Source organism: Onychostoma macrolepis, chromosome 10 (assembly GCF_012432095.1).
Source record: "Onychostoma macrolepis isolate SWU-2019 chromosome 10, ASM1243209v1, whole genome shotgun sequence".
NCBI lineage: Eukaryota > Metazoa > Chordata > Actinopteri > Cypriniformes > Cyprinidae > Onychostoma > Onychostoma macrolepis.
The window spans coordinates 21331899-21348975 of record NC_081164.1 but is presented as its reverse complement, the minus strand read 5'-3'; the positions used below and the strand labels follow the sequence as shown (position 1 = coordinate 21348975).

Genomic DNA, 17077 nt, shown 5'->3' with positions numbered 1-17077 from the left:
AATATTGATAAGCATTTCATTTCATTACAGTTTTGTTCTACAGAACCACAGCTGATATATGACATATTCAGTATCAAGACTCAATGACAGTTAAGACACATGGAGCAGTACTGAATTAGCACAAGATCCAGATTCTCACACAAAACAGACGTTTAAAATGACAGTGCACTCAAAAACACATTGTCATCATTCACTCGCCTCCACGTCATTCCAAACCCGTGACCTTCTCTCTTCTGTGGAAAACAAAGGGTGTGTTTTTGAATATCCTCCACAGAAGAAAAAGTCATACTAGAAGTTTAGAGGGACATGAGGGTGAGTAATTCAAGAAAGTTCTGCCTTTACTAAATGTGTAAACGTTTAGCCACTTGATTCAATATCCAAACGACGCTGTAGTGAAAAATATAAGCTCGATGACCATCTAGTGAGGATTTGACACAGAAAGACTCTGCCAGCAGAATCTCACCATGACGTCTCTGAATAACAAGACTAGGCACAATTATGTGGCGAACTCACATTTTCAGCACTAGAGTCTAGTGATCACCTGACAGTCATGCCTGTTATAATCAGGAGAATATATACATATGATATGATTCATGGGATGAATCACAAAGAGCCATTGTAGGCACAATGCTAAAAATCAAAAATATTATTGGCTAAAAATGCACTGTGATCTGTACAAACAGGTTTAGTTTTGTTCTTTGGGTGACTGTTCGGTTTTCCCACAGTTCTGCGTTGAGGCTAAATGGTTTTAGATAAGTAGTTCTTAATTAATGGATCAGGAAAAAAACTAAAAAACTTACTAACTAAACATTTAGCATAGCAAAATATCTGAATTATTAATATTTTAAATATATTAGAAATCTCTTTTGATATTGATGTCAAATTTGTGTCCAAACCAGTTTTGTTATTGTTAACTGTAACTGAAATGAAGTAGCAATAAAATAAAATATAAATATCTAATTTATAAAAATTAGAAACATTGCCTTGATAAATAAACTGAAATAAGTTTGAAATTGTAGTACTAAATTACTATAACCAAACAAAAAAATTTATTGAAGCTAAAAAGAAATTAAATCTCTAAAATTAAATTAGTAACAGAAAAAATTAAAATGAAAGCTTATTCAAAATGTTAATAAACACTATATTAGTATATAACTAATATACTACCACAACAGCAATCAATTCAGTAGGTTTTTTAATGATAAACAATTTTTGACTGTTGCCCAAAGTAAAATCAGCTGAGAACCACTAAAACACGGCAAAGTTTCTTCATTGTTTTGAGATGAAATGCTTAACGACTGTAGTCACATTTGGTAAACATTTCACCTCTAGACCTTTTTGGCGGCCGTGTCCTGTGTCCAAGTGCAGGACTTCAAGCACCAAGAACTTCAAAGCACGACTGATGAGATGTTGATCTGAAACCAGCTGTGAGGAGAGCAGAAAGACTGGAGGATCTGTTCACTGCACCTTCACCGTTTCTCCATCTATAAGGCTTCACCCTCGTCTCTTCAAATAATAGCAGAGGAGCCTGAGGAAGAGGAGGATGAGGACGACGAAGAGGGGTTCGAAGGGGAGGGCGGAAGATTCCACAGCAGCCATTTACGCTTGTTTTGGCGTTTTTGGGACAGGTAGTCCTCCTTTTCCCGCTCTTTCCGAGCTCTCTGGTAGTGGTCGTCCTCCTTCAGGTACCAGACTGGAGGCCAGCGGTGCTTCTCAAAGTATTCTTGGTTCTCTGAAAATGCAAATGAACATGCACCCAACAGGGTTATTGTAATAAACATAAAACATGCTTGAAATTAAATATATAAGATAATATAAAAATATTTGAAAAACATACTTATTAGATTACAGCTAGTTGCCAAAGCAAAATTTTAATCTAGTTTAACATGTTGTACTAAAATAAAATTGAAATAATTCAATTAAAGTAATTTAAAATGAATAACTCGCAACTGTGAGAAATAAAGTCAGATTTGCGAGACAAACTTTTTTTCCCTTGTAAGTTTATATCTCACAATTCTGATTTTCTTGCAATCGCAAGCTTATATATTATACATAAACTTGCAATTGTGAGTAATAAAGTCCAATTCTGAGGGAAAAAAAGTCTGCACACAATTCTGATATTTTCTTTCAATTCTATGGAAAAAAAAAAAAAGTCAATCACATTTTTATTTTTTCAGTGGCAGAAAAAAACTTGACTAAAAATTATGGACATTTTGAAAACACATTAATAAATACGACAGAAAATTATACAAATTTGAAAAGACAAATATAAGAATATCAATACCACTAAAATACATAATATATAAAAGAAATAAAAGACAAACGTTTGATGTTCTACCTGCTGATTTGGCCCTCATGTCTCTGGGGAATTTGCGGCACACGTTGTTGTAGTTGGTGCAGATGTGGTGAAGGCACCAATCGGTGAGCTGGTAGGCACAGTGGAACTGAAACCACATGACAGAACAGCATTCATTTCAAATCTTTTGTAACAAATGTCTTTACTGTCACTTTATTGTTTAATGCATCCTTGCTGAATAAAAATAACAATTTCTATGACTGACTTCAATCTTTTGAACGGTAATAGAAACATCAAAGTTCCTGGTTTTCTTATGTCTTTTAACCAAAATAGAATTTAAAATGTAACCTAATGGAGGTGCTATGAACTTTTCATGCCCTGGTCATTGAACAAGTCCCGATTTGCTAAATATCTCAGAGTTTGTGTTCCACTGAATGGTTTGTAATGCCGTTAGGGTGAGTTAGCTCATTCTCCACAGTCCCAGCTCAACCATGGAAATCAAGCTCTGCTGAATGCGTTGTTTCATTATTACATTAGCAGAGTCATCTACAGAATCACACTTTATGGCAGAGAGCTCCTTAGACATAAAATGCTCAGTGTTCCTGCGAGACTTTAGTAAAGCACTTGACTCAGCTTGACCAGTCATGCATGACAGAAATGAACCACGTGAACCGTCACAGGAATGCCGCTAATATGTGTCTGACTTCACACCAAATCCCAGTGACCTAAATATGCTGACTGCTGAATGAGTTTGTGAGGGTTTTCACTTGTAGTTTTACCTGAGCCATCTCCAGATACACCAGCACATCTCCGTCGATGTCTGTGCCCATGGCGGCAGCCTCCTTCAGAACAGTCACGGTATGCAGTTCTGCAGCAAACCACAATTAAACGGTTAGTTCACCTAAAAATTTATATTCTGTAATCATTTATTCTTCCTCATGAATTTATTTTTCTTCAGTGCAACACAAAAAGGAGAGGTTTAGCACAATATTCATGCTGCTTTTTTCAATGAAATTGAATGGCGATCATTATTAATTCGATTAAAGAGGTGACCGCATATTTTTACCCAGTATCTAAAAAAATTTCTTAAAAAAAGAAGTTACATTGAAGTTACATTATAAAAAAATTATATTTTCATTCAACAAGGATACATTAAAACTACCAAAATTGGCAGTAAAGACTTTATTTATATTTTGAATAAATGCTGTTCTCTTGAACTTTACATTCATCAAAGAATCCTGAAAAAAACCACAAAAATATTCAACTTTCAAATCAGCGTATTAGAATGATTTCTGAAGGATCTGATGCTGAAAATTCAGCTTTGATCACAGGAATTAATAACTTTTTTTTATATATATATTCAAATAGAATGCAATTATTTTAAGTTGTAATTTTACTGTATTTTTGATCAAATAAATGCAGCCTTGGAAAGCGTAAGAGACTACTTCTTTCAAAAACATTTAAAAAAATCTTTCCGACCCCAAATATATGAACAACAGTGTATATATTTTAATACAAAAATTGTTATAATAAAAAGCAGTTATAAAGTAATCCTTGTTATTCATTATTGACATGATATTCAATCATCAGACCTGTGAGGGCGACCAGGTGAGGCAGGCAAAGGCGATTAGCCAGGATAATGAGCTCCATGGCGTCCAGGTCAGGTCTGGAGCAGAAGCGTCCCGTGTAGAGATACTCCAGCACTGCCTGCATGCTACTACGGGTCGTGTTTGGGAACAACACCTGCAGAAACACAACAAGTCATGGCAAAAGCTTTACACAAATGCAAAAGGTGGCATAAATCAACAGCAGATGTCTTTGAGGTTAATATTAACATCTGGACTCTAAGCAGAGATCAGTGTAACACTGTTTCAAATCTCGCAGAGGACAAGAAGACAAGTGGAATTACACGATTTATCAAATGATACAAGTGATTTATCTTTTTGTCACAGTGATGTTTTTTGATTGCTGTACCTCTTTAGTACAGCTCTCGACAAAAGGCCCTCCAAACATGGCTGCCATCCAATCACAGCTGGAGATGAGCAGAGGTTTATGGGCCTGAACGGTACCATCATCCAGTTTAAACACCACATCTGGGGTATGAATAAAGAAGTGTTTATTGCAGCAAAACAGATGCTTCCTTGAGGCGGAGGATAATGAAACGGGATGGAATTGGGGCATCCAGTCATAAAATGTAATTTACAGTATTACACGGAATGTCACTGAATCTGGCAAATGTTGGACGAATTAATCAAAAGTAGGGCTGTACACTTAATGAAGTTGAGATATGGGCAAGTGTCTGTGAATATTAATGCCACATTTAAAGTTTTTGCGTGTTTCTGTGTGAATGAGTGTCGCAGTTTTGTTTACAAAACATCTGCCATCTCAGTTGTCAAATAAAAAATTAGGAATTGTTCAACTTTCATCTGATCACATTTGAAAACATTAATTACATTTTTAATATTTCATGCCTTCATGTGATTACCAGCATTTTTTGATAATACATTTATATTACATAAATCCAGAAAACACCACAATTTCTGGGAAAACATCATAGTGCCCTATTATTGTAATTTTTTACTGTTAAACTTGTATTAATTCAGTTAATTAGACATGCTTTTTTCTTGTTAAACTTTAATTAAACCATTAAAGCAGAATCCAACTAAAAATACTGAAATAAAAAAATAAAAAAACAGAATTTGGGAAAAAATGAAACATTTCATAGGACCCTAAAAAAATTGTTACATTTTTAAAACTTAATAAATGTTGTTAAATTGTAGTTCTGTTTATGATTTCAATCAATTAGATATGCATTTTGATTACTAAAATTTAATTTAACCATTAAAACTGAGTCTAGACAAATTTAAACAGAATAAAAATACGAAATCCAGAAAAATTTAAACTGAAAAATGGAATTTGGAATTTTTTAAAAACATTAGAATCTTTGTGACATAAGATAAAGGAAATTTGACCTGAGAAAGTTCCTTTAGCCAGGCATTCCTTCACCCGGTTGGTCCGTCGCACATGGAAAGCCTTTGTGATTTCCTGATTCATGAAGGCCTCATTGTTGAGGATGTTGGCGACCATCATGCGCAAGTCAAACACCTCCAGCAGCTCAGCGATGTGTGCGATGTGCATCAGGTCCTTCTCGTGTTCATCCAGCTGTCCTGTGTAAAGGTAACGCATGACTACACGAAACGGCCCGAGCAGCACCGAAGGGTCCATGTGCACCACCGTCATCAGCCGGGAGATGAACGTGACGGGGTCCTGGACTGTTTCTCTCCTGATACTGACGAAAGCCCGACCCAAAGACGACAAAAGCCTCCCCCCACGTCCGCCCTCCAGGATCCCATCGGAGTCTGCGGCGGTCCCGTCACTGATGCAGGCCCTGAGGTTGACCCTGCTTTCTTCATCGCTGCTCTCACACATGTCAAAGCTGGCCGCCCGTGTGGGAGGCTCCCGTCCGGTGGGTTGCTTACAGTCAGCCTCGGCCTTCACATCCTGGAGGAAAAGGTCGTAGAATTTTGAGGAGGCTGTGGCGAGGTAGACCTTATGAGCGAAGACTCGCTGGTTCTCCTGGAGGACCAGAACCACATCAGCACACAGCGGCTCCTCCAGCAGCTGGCCTGGATGCTCCTCGGTGGTGGAAGGGGGCGGAGGGATGACTATAACGGGCGGAGGAGGTTTGGGAGGCAGGAAGGGTGCCTGCAGGAGAGGCCGTTGGACATCCCGCAAGTGAGATTTCCAGAACTGCAGGTGGCGCCGTGAGATGAGAGCAGCGCGGATGGCATTGTCAAACACGTCCTTCACTCCAAACTGAGCCACCACGCTGGTCTCGTAATACGGCACGCCCAACTCTTTGGCCACCTCACGTCCCTTCTCAGGAGGAAGAATCTCGTTCGCTTTGATGGGTCTGTAAGGTTGGTTCATAAAGAAACGTCAACAAAAAGGATGTACTGCAATATCTTTGATGTGAATGTTACATATTTGGTTTTGCATTAATGACAAATTTAGACTATTTATAGACCTTTTTTCTTAATTTTTTATTATATATATATTTAGAAAATTTAGGTTAACAAGTGATCTTTTGATATTTATAATATAAAGCCATATACAATTATTGGTATTTTTAAATTGATAATATAGATATATTTTAAATTGATCATTTAGAGAAACAGGTGGTATTTATAATACAGAGGCATTATGCAGTTTTTTTAATTTAAAAAGTATTACTTTGATTATAAAAGCATTTGATCAAAAATGAGAGGAAAGACATTCATGATAAATAATTTTCAAATGAATGTTGTTCTTTATATTCAACTTTATATTCATCAGTAAATTCTAAAAAAAAAAAAATTAGCTGAGCATTTTATTCGCAGGAATAAATATCTTTTAAAAATATATTCGAAAAGAAAACAGCTACATTAAATTGTAATAATATTTCATAACATCACTGTTTTCACTGTATTTTTTATTAAATAAATAAGCCTTGTTTAAGAGACTTCTTTAAAAACACAATCAAAAAAATCTTATTGACCCCAAACATTTAAACAGTGATGTATAGATTTGAATGATTTCAATAAATTTCTAGACATTTTATTTATGAGCATTTTATTTTATCGACAACAAAAAAAATGCATCCACGTGTGCATGCAAGGTTCATCAATATTTTGGTCTGTTTTCCAGGAAAATAATGACTATGAATTTTAAATTAAATTACATTCATTTCAATGGATCTTTAAATCATAGATCAAAAATTTGACAGTTCACCTGGCAAGAGGTCTCCTTGCCCTGTTAACAGCCTCCAGGTCAGCGTAACGCAGGTCTAACTGGCAGCCCACCAGGATGACCGGGGCACGAGGGCAGAAGTGCTTGATCTCCGGGTACCACATGGTCTTCACGTGAAACAGAGAATTGGGGTTGGCAATGGAGAAGCACAGGACCACCACATCTGACCTAATGTCCAGACACAAGATCAAGCATTCAAAAAAAAAACATCTAGAGTCATTTTCAAGAAAGATGTGGTCCACAAACACACCTGCCATAAGCGAAGCGGCGGTCTTTGTGATGGTCTCCAAAGGTGTCCCATAATCGAAGAGATACGCTAACATCGTCCACTACATCTCTGGAGCGTTCCAGAACCTTCAAAACCAGAAGAGATTTGGAGTTAAGCTGGAATTGGATTGGAGTTACAATACTTATTTATGCTTCTGAAGTGTCATTAGTGGAAAGATAAAAAAAACAGACCTCTTGACAGACTCTATACTGGTCAATGGCCCAGACAGTGGGCACATGGGTGGCGAGGAGCTGGTACTGTGTAAGAGTGGCGTTACACGCACGGGCACAAATCAGACGAGTTTTGCCCACAGCATTGTCTCCCACCACCACACATTTAATGGTCTCGACATTAGGCCTCTCATAGTCCATGTCAGTATCTGTAAACTGGGACCTAAAAGCAATGGATAAACTCATGCAACTCAAAATACTACGGAAAAAAATGTCAAATGTCATCAAGCATACTGTAAACGATGTCTATATACTTTTTATTTCCTCATGTTCAACATGCAAGCAGGATGGGGATTAATCAAAAGATTAAGTGAGTATTGATATACATGATAACATCCCAGATACAAAATGATAGCAGATTTCTGTTAAGTTGCTATTGACACCAGCAAAAAATCTAGTTTAGTGTCCTTTTTTTCCATTTTTCTTGAAAGGGCAGTGGAGATTTGACAGGAAGTGAGTGGGGGATGGGATCGGAAAAGGTTCACAAGGCGGGATTCGAACTCGAGACACCAGAAGCGCAACTGCTGCCCATAAGGCTATCAACACCAACGTTTAGCATCCATTTTAAGTATCTTTAAGCTTCCACTATGAAAAAGTCCATTTACATCGTAGCAACAAAAATAATTCACATATTATTATTTCTCCACAAAGAAAATATCATTTTTTTGTATAGGCTATTAGCAAAAATAATTAGGCGACAACTTAAAACTCTTATAACAATGTTTTTTGCTACTTTTAACTGGGGACACCCATTTTAAATATTTCTCAAAATTTTAGCAAAATAATGGCACAAGCGTTGCTATGGACAATTACAAAATATCTGGTTTGGCGATCATTTTAAAGATCTTAAACCTTCCACTACAAAAAAAATAAATAACTAAATAGTCTATTACATCGTAGCAGCAAAATCAAATATTATTTTTCTGAATAAAAAAAAAAAAAGAAGAAAAAAAAGTACTTTTTGTATAGACTATTAGCAAAAAAAAATTGGTGACAACCTAAAACTCTTATAACCATGTTTTTCCTGCATAGGTTACGAGGAAAATAAAAGTAGCGCTAATCATCTTTAAACTTCCGCCACAAAAAGTAGTCCATTACATCATAGCAACAAAATTAAACATTAGAAAATACATACGACTTTAGAAACACACATATTACTTTTTCTATAGAATAAAATTTTGGCAATAACTTTTTTTCTGCTTTAACCGGGACCTCTCTAAATATGACTAATTTCATTTTTCTCAAAAGTTAAGAGAAAAATGAAAGTAGAGCAGTTAGCTAATAAATTTATCCAAAAATAAATAATTATACACCCAAAGCGTTGTACCGACCAATCACAGTCAAGTATTCAATCGCAGCGTTGTAAATAAAAACAACAGGCTCTAAAAGCGCTCACAATGGACTAAAAAAAAAAATACGCCTACGACGCCGACAAATGCTGTCTAGGCAGGCAACTCACTAGGTTTTGAGACACAGCCTTCACCCTCAACTTATGTAATAGGCTACTCCTCATGTCCGTATGTTCTGCTAAAGAGGGCAATTAATGTATCGTACACAAGCACATGCATTAATGAACGCGAAAACCCTTACCGAAGTGAACTGAAGGGATGCATCGGGTTGGCAGTCGTTTGTGGTCTTAGAGATGAAGATGATGGTGATAAAATACCCGTTGGATGCGGCGTGCACCTGAAGCGAACCGAGCATACACTTCATTTTCCCGGCGGAGACGCGGAAGATACAGAATTATTTTACCCTAGTTTACCGCAACCACACCTTAGCTAACCCATGTTACCAGCCAAACCTTGTTCTTGAGCTTCTTTGAGTAAAATACACCGACTGTCTGAGCAGAAAAGCACGACGGCTGGAGGTTTCCGATTCGTGACATTCCCGGTGTTCCTTGGTTTCTCTTCCGCATGCAGGCAGCGCCATCTGACGCACCAAACAAACGCTGTTGAGAACGGGAAGCTGAGAAGGAAAAGTAAAGACATAAATATGTTTGACACCTTTAACTACCTCAAGCTTCGTAACTGCCAACCTGACGCCATCTCCGTTACTTAAAAACAGTAATAAAGCTCTTTCTGACTTCTGTCAGCACATCTTTATCTGACACTCTTGTAGGCCTACCTATGAAGACTGAAGATAGCCTAAGTCTGCGTGTAATGATGTAAAATCTGTGATGATATAAACATCTGTCATTATTATTAAATAATATCAGCATGTCAATCAGAGTGAAGAATTGGGTTGGAAAATTTGCATTCATCATTTCTACAGTTTTTACTATTTGTTAGGCCCGTAAACCCTTAACAATAACAATAATTATAATTATAATATAAATGAAATCACGTAATTATTATTATAATTATATAATTATAATTATTATTATTATATTTATTTATTTATTTGATGACAGCCGTGATGATCCATCATATCCAACAGAACTTCTTGTGCTTAAGTGGAAAAAAGTTAATGTTCAATGTCACTAAATTTTTTACATTTAATTAGTGACATGACAGGGCAAAACATTTATTATTCATAAAAAAAAAAAATTGATTGATTACTTTATGTCTTTCATACTGGCTATTACATATTTTTATATTACATTATATTTATTTTTATATTAGATATTTATTGTACATTTCTAAATTTATGCATCTTTCCTTTTTACTTTCAAAATTCTAAAACTTTGTTTATTTCAAGCGTTAAATTGGAGGGAAAAAAAATATCCCAGATTTCCAAAATCCCACTTTCTTCTTTCCTTCCTCATTTTTGGACACTGAAAAGTGATGGATTCTCAGGTTGAATTATTGATGTTGTGCAACAAACATTTTTAAGAAAAAAAACTTCATGATGTCGATCACATCTGAGCTTTTTCCCTAAATGTCTCAGGTAAGTTGACTAAAAGTCAGGTAAATATGACTTCAGTGTCTCATGAAGGAGAAATGATTGATTAGCATTTCCATGTAGTCTGAGTCATGGGTTTTTGGAAAATTACAGGCCTAGTGTGTGTGTGTGTGTATTTATTCTTTAGACTACTCATTCACGTTATTCAGTAAAGATGTGGGTGTGACTTTCCTGCCCTACTTCAACAGTAACAAAAAGTCGTCTGTGTGAACAAAGGTAATAAAACCAAAATAGCTACGTCTCCAGCCCCCTTCTACAAAACCAGAGAGTGCTTTGATCATTATCAGTGTAATTAACCCTTTAGGGGAGGAAATTTCTTGAGGCTAATGAAATTCATTATGGAAAACACATCACTTCCTCTAAAGCCTTCGCGACATCCACTGATTAGACACTGATAAACGCTTCTCTGTCAGACCCAGCACTGCAAACGATGGGAACGGATGCTTAGTCAACTAGTTCTGACAAGCTACATATGTCTGTCTTCATTAAACCCTTCAGCATTTTCAAAAACAGCTTGTACTGTACCTTTAGCACGTTACCTGTGCAAGGTGTCAACAAAACTCTCTGAACCTTCTTTAAGAACCACAGCCAAAAGCATCAAATAATAGAGATGTGCATTAATGAAATCACAGTCACATGAAATTCAAACCAAACACACTATTGTTTTCAACAAAGAAGCCATTGAGAATGACCTGCCTGAAGAAAATATCACTTATCTTCTATATCGTTACTGAGCAGGGTAAATCAAGATCCTCAGATGAGAACGTAAACATCAATTAGAAACACAATAAGAAATCTGAGATTGTTTTTTTTTATTTATTTATTTTTTAATCAAAGTTGGTGTTTAACAGTTTAGATTTGCTACACTCTTAAAAGTTAAAGAAACAATGGTTCCATGAAGAACCTTTAACATCAATGGAAACTTTCTGTGGCATAAAAGGTTCTTTATGGAAGAAGGTTCTTCAGATCTTTAGACTAAGAAAAAAAAAGGTTCTTTTAAGAACTTCTCACCAAATGGTTCTTTGGGAAACCCTTTTGGAACCTTTCTTTTTAAGAGTGTAAGGTGCAACTTTAAAATGGACAGTATTTAGAATAAGTATCTTTTTTTTATCTACATCACAGATGACAGCATTCAAAATGCATTGTAACAAGAATTTAAACATCTAACTGGAGATAAAACCATATCAGGTGGATCTGCATTAATATCCGCCCATGAATATTTACGAAGAGATGGAAAGTTTGAGCTTTCAGATCCTGCGTTCTGATTGGTGATGGTGGGGATTTATGAGCCGTCAAGCTCAGCTGAAGATCTGTATAAAGCCGAGGATGTCATCAACCTGAAACACAAACCCACAGAATCAGCAAACGCCTCTTGTTTTGATTCTAAGTGCAGACATGCTCCTGAAAAGCGGATTTGTTTTATTCCTCGTTTTGGTTGCATCTGTGTTTGGAACAGATCAAGAACCTGCACAACCAAGACGAGCACGATTCTCAGCCAACAGCCCTAGTAAGTATTATTTCCTTTATTGAATTGTCTGCTTTTGTTTTTAGGAGCGTGCATGGGCAAATGTTCAGAAATGCTTACAGACTGGTTAGGTTCAATTCTAGAACTTCACCTTTGAGCCAGATCTAAGCAACTTTAAGTATCTAGAGTAGGCTACCTCCCAAAAACGTATTTATCTTCTTCCTCCAGCTGAGGTTGCCCGCTGTCTGAACGGAGCTCTGCAGGTGGGCTGCGCAACTTTCGCATGTCTGGAGAATTCGACCTGCGACACTGATGGCATGCATGAGATCTGTAACGTCTTCCTCCACACTGCTGCAATTTTTAATACAGAGGTACAAACGCTCATTAATCTAAACCCTTTACTTAGCGAATCGAAATGATGCCTTTTTACTTCCCGTTTGTTTTGCAATGCAAGTCATATTCGGGTTTTTTTCCAGGGTAAGACCTTTGTGAAAGAGAGCATCAAGTGCATCGCCAACGGTATCACCTCTAAGGTCTTCCAGACTATCAAACGCTGTTCCACCTTCCAGAAGATGATTGCTGAAGTGCAGGAGGAATGCTACAAGAAGCTTGACATCTGCGAGGTGGCCAGATCCAACCCTGAGGCCATCGGAGACGTTGTCCAGGTGCCCAGTCACTTCCCAAACAGGTAATATTAGCTGATTTTCATTAGCATGATTGGTCCAGTCTTAGTAGACGCAAATGAAAATTCGGTCCTTTTATTTCTTTACTCGCTCCTTTCTTCCATGAAACAAAGGAAAAGTATTTTTAATGCAGCTTTTTTCTATATAAGATTTGTTCAGGACAGGTAGATACAATACAAAATATAAAAATAAATATAATAATTATAAGGTGTTAAAAATGATAACAATCCAAATTCTGTACTGTACAACATAAGGTAATAAATGCAATAATACACTTATTTTGCAAGGAGGATTTAAGCTGTTTTCTGTGAAACTGTTTGTATCAAGCCAGTTTGCGGTTTAAAATAATACATTAAAATGATTAGATATGTGATATGAAATAACAGTTTGCAATAGCAAACAGCATAAAGGGCTGTTTTTGTACGATTAAAATAACTGGAAGAAAGTGACACCGGAAGCCTGGCAATGGCCCGTTTTTACATTAAAAATAAGGTTGATATCTTGTCATTGTAAAAAGTGTTAAGTTGACTTAACTTAAAAAAATTGAGGAAACCCGTTGCCTTAAAATTATTAAGTAAATAATATTTTAAAAAAATAATAATTTAAGTGAATTGTCAAGTTCACTTAAGTTTTTCTTTTTTTTTAATTATTATTATTTACTTAATTAACAAAAAAAAGAAACACGGCTAAATGTAAACGATAACAGAATTTTACATTTTGGAATTCCTGTATAAAATTATTGTGCTCAGCTGTGCATTCTAATGCATTTGGTGTTGCAGGTACTACAGCACACTTCTGCAGAGCTTGATGGAGTGTGACGAAGACACCGTGGAGGTGGTGCGAGCCGGGCTGGTGGCCAGACTGGGACCTGATATGGCCACACTCTTCCAGCTGCTTCAAAACAAGCCCTGCCCACCCGAACCTGCTGCCGCCGGGTCTTCTGGGATGGAGGGCCACACCGGCTTCCGCTGGCCTCCCATGTTCAAGATCCAGCCTAACCTGCGCAACAGGGACCCCACGCACCTCTTCGCCAGGAAACGCTCAGTTGAAGGGAGCTCTTAGAGTCGCACACAAATGCACATCTTCACAACTCTCCATTTGCAACATGCATCATGCTGATGTATATACATGGAAGATGGTAATTAGTTGGTAGTGCATTAAAAAATTTAGTTTTATAACAGGACCCAATGGAAATCTTTGCTTAGTTCACAAAAAACCAACAACTACTTGATTCTTAAATTGTATTACATTGAATATACATGCCAATGTCATTTATAGCATAAACATGTTTTAGACTCTTAATATTTATAGCATTTTGGTTTATGGCCTAATGTAGGAGAAGCTAAATTGTGATGCGCAGGATATTATCATGAAATTTTGAAAAAGGATACTTGTCACCTTAATCAACTTATAGTGGCAGGACAGAAGTATTTATTAGTGCACACTGAAAATAATTTATATTTATTTTTCCTACCAAATGTAATTTATATAGTATTTAATTGTTTATTGTGATCTGAAATGACAATGAAATTAAAGAGTCTTTATTCTTTAAGAGAGGGAGAGAAAACTACATATTTCTGTATATGTTTCAGATATGTTTCCTATGCTGGTCATGGGAAATATTATATATGATTAAGAAGGGCATACTTTGTTCATGTTGGTGATCTTGTATAGTTGATGTGCTTGAATAGAAATAAAACTTCCTGATATACTAAATAGTTTCATCTTTCATTGCTTACGGTATGAAATATAACCATGATGGTGTCAATAGCATCCATAAAAATATACTGTTATAATAGAATCTAAATCTAAACTCATCAAACTGAAATGTTTTTTGTACTCACAAGGGGGCGCTGCTTTCAAACACATTGCGTTCTTGCAATTTACCAGACAACACACTCTTTTTGGAAATGCAATTGTTTCCTTGGGGTCACACATTTCTCCTAACATCGAAACTGTATTTACATATTTGTGTCACATTAGGAAATCATCTCGTATTAGAACTGCACGATTTGCCAAGCTAAAAGAAATGTTATTAGACTAAATAACTAGTAGCTAGTAGGCTAATAAAGTTTTTAACACAACGTAAATGCTATGTTATACAAATATTGAATTTGTCTGTACTTCAGTATAAAAAAATATGTATTGCTGATTGCATAATTGATCAAGCTGCAGTTTGGTCAAATTTAGCAAAGGTGTGTAGGCTACTTATAATCATAAATGGAAAAAATTTGTCGCATATAACCAAGTAATTTCCACCATATAAGAAAAAAAAAAACTGCTTTGATCATAATAATAATAATACATTTTATTTATAATAACGCACTTTATATTCACACAGAATCCCAAAGTGCTACATATTAAAACATTAAAATCATTCATAATTACAACATGGAAAAGCTATATTTAGGAGAATAGTCGAAATTATTACATGAGAATAATTACACGAGACACTAAATCATAATTATGGCATAAAAAGTCACAATTATGACTAAAAATCATAATTAGCCTATGACATCTCACAATTGTGAAAACTTGTCATATTTATGATTTACCAAAGCATGGTAAATGCTTTCTTTCTTTATTTTGTGTGGCAGAAATTGGCTTCCATAGTCAGGAGTGGGTGAAGACACAGTTCATTTATCTTGACCTTGATCCTTTGCATTGAATGCATTACGTCATTGACAAGAGATGATTGTAACCGCACACTTTTCTAAAACAAAAGCCAATTTCCAAGCTTCCCAGAATCATCGCCCAAGACTGAAGTGGTTTGATGCTGTTGCCTAAGTGAGACCAAACAAATAAACATCTAATCAAGTGATCCTAGAAAGCCAGTAGAACGTTTCTTAATTTGCTCTTGGACGTTTCGGTATAAACAGACAGACGATATGGCTATTATCCTATAAAGTTACATCACAAAGGCTTTAAATTTAGTCTTTCCTGCATAAATGATGATGAGGAAAAGAGCAAACAGACCGATCGAGCTGCCAATGTATGTGAGTGTTTATGAGACAATTGAAAAGAATAAAGTAAATGTCTGTTTTACAGCTAGCATAAAACATGAACACCCTCTCATTCTGAGGTCATTTCATTCTGGGACATGAACACTCATTAAAATCAAATGTGATTTTTTTTTTTTTTTTATTCCATGCACATCATAGTCTGACCCTTTCAGTAAGCTCTTTTCTTTCATGAATATAAATAGATTTTCATTTGCTGTCTGTTCTAATATTTGCCACTACTTTGAAAACTGCAAATAAGAATCTGCCTATTGTTAGCTTGTCCTCAAGTCTTGGCTGAACAACAGTTTTCTTCTCTGAATATCCTTTTCGATCAAAACGTGTCAGCACATCAGCCCTATCGTAAACACACACAGACACACATCTGAACAGGTGTCATGACACCTTCACACCAAAACTACGAGAGCTTAGAGAAATAAACACAATGAGTGACGGTGTCATCACCGGCACCTCGATGCAGCGTACAGCTCTCAAAACACTGAGGGTGTGCAGGGAATGTAGAAAACGTCTTTAAAAATCATTTCAAAAGAGGAGACTTTCATATCAATAAGAGGAAGAACAAAAACTGCTAAAAAGCACATTAAGAGGCAAGCATCACCTACACAGCAGAACTACAAAATTGACATCGGTATGATTGAATGTGTGTAATTTATTCATAAAGTAGCCTACTGCTAAATCATTATTTTACTCATGAATCGACACTTGCTTTTCTTAAAAACACTGACATTTTTTCTTCTTCTTTTTAGAATTAAAAGTGCCATCATTTACCGCTGCGAATTTTCTCGCGCGAAATCCAGTCATTTCAGCGGGAATCGACGCGTTTGGGAAATTCGCTGAAGGATTTCCCCAGTTTTGCACCGAATTTGACCACTGACCAGCAGAAAGCTTCTTGAAGGTGACTTCTGTGAGGTGTGCTTTACTCATTGCTTAATAGACAGTGGACCTTTTTGGCCGCGAAATTTCAACAACATTTCCGACAACATTTTAACAAGCTGTGACATAATAGCCTACAATGCTAAAGTCTTTAGCAACTTATAATTTTAAAGTACACAACAGATTCAGAATTTAGGTTTGATTAGTATGTTAGAACAAAAACAAGAACTTGAAAAGTTATTTTCAAGTGTTAACCACAGAACTATATTGTCAAAATTGCTAAAAAGTTGCTATAGATAAGGTTTATTACAGCTACCACAAAATGTGAGTGTATGTGCTTGATAAAGCAGTGTAGAACAAAACATCTCTGCAAGTAATACTAACTACAAAACTTTTTTTTTAGCCTTTATTTTGATGGGACAGTTAGTTGACAGCAATGAGCCAGGACTCGAACTCAGGACGCCCAAAGCGCAACGGCGCTATATGTCAGCATGCTGCTGGCACCGACACAAAAATTGTTTTACTTAAAAATCTAAAATCACTCTTGTAAAAA

The 17077-nt window shown here is 36.2% G+C and overlaps 2 protein-coding genes across 4 annotated transcripts; one reads left to right on the top strand and one right to left on the bottom strand.

The window, feature by feature from the left end:
* Positions 1 to 1178: 1178 nt before the first annotated feature.
* On the bottom strand, positions 1179 to 9709 carry rhobtb2b (Rho related BTB domain containing 2b). 3 transcript variants are annotated; one of them, XM_058790183.1, is made up of 12 exons: positions 9596 to 9709; positions 9384 to 9511; positions 9173 to 9268; positions 7544 to 7745; positions 7335 to 7438; positions 7067 to 7252; positions 5269 to 6209; positions 4271 to 4389; positions 3889 to 4039; positions 3076 to 3164; positions 2339 to 2444; positions 1179 to 1732 (listed from the first exon to the last, which is right to left on the bottom strand). In XM_058790183.1, exons 2-12 carry the CDS (start codon positions 9509 to 9511, stop codon positions 1509 to 1511), a joined length of 2346 nt encoding a protein of 781 aa, XP_058646166.1. In that variant the 5' UTR covers positions 9596 to 9709; the 3' UTR covers positions 1179 to 1508. The 3 variants fall into 3 exon arrangements, with proteins under 3 accessions (XP_058646166.1, XP_058646167.1, XP_058646168.1); XM_058790184.1 differs by having other exon boundaries at positions 9356 to 9688; XM_058790185.1 differs by lacking the exons at positions 9173 to 9268; positions 9384 to 9511; positions 9596 to 9709 and having other exon boundaries at positions 7067 to 7191; positions 7544 to 7681.
* Positions 9710 to 11743: 2034 nt separating this feature from the next.
* stc1l (stanniocalcin 1, like) lies at positions 11744 to 14334 on the top strand. Its single transcript, XM_058789495.1, has 4 exons — positions 11744 to 11990; positions 12177 to 12319; positions 12425 to 12636; positions 13411 to 14334. Exons 1-4 carry the CDS (start codon positions 11879 to 11881, stop codon positions 13691 to 13693), a joined length of 750 nt encoding a protein of 249 aa, XP_058645478.1. The 5' UTR covers positions 11744 to 11878; the 3' UTR covers positions 13694 to 14334.
* Positions 14335 to 17077: the final 2743 nt, after the last annotated feature.

Coding starts and splice junctions, on each gene's coding strand:
- rhobtb2b (XM_058790183.1), bottom strand. CDS start 9,511: ATGGCGCTGCCTGCATGCGGAAGAGAAACCAAGGAACACCGGGAATGT. Junction 7,746..9,172: donor CATCCCTTCAGTTCACTTCG/GTAAGGGTTTTC, acceptor CATTGCTTTTAG/GTCCCAGTTTACAGATACTG. Junction 4,040..4,270: donor TCGAGAGCTGTACTAAAGAG/GTACAGCAATCA, acceptor GTGTTTCTGCAG/GTGTTGTTCCCAAACACGAC.
- stc1l (XM_058789495.1), top strand. CDS start 11,879: ATGCTCCTGAAAAGCGGATTTGTTTTATTCCTCGTTTTGGTTGCATCT. Junction 11,991..12,176: donor ATTCTCAGCCAACAGCCCTA/GTAAGTATTATT, acceptor TTCTTCCTCCAG/CTGAGGTTGCCCGCTGTCTG. Junction 12,320..12,424: donor CTGCAATTTTTAATACAGAG/GTACAAACGCTC, acceptor GTTTTTTTCCAG/GGTAAGACCTTTGTGAAAGA.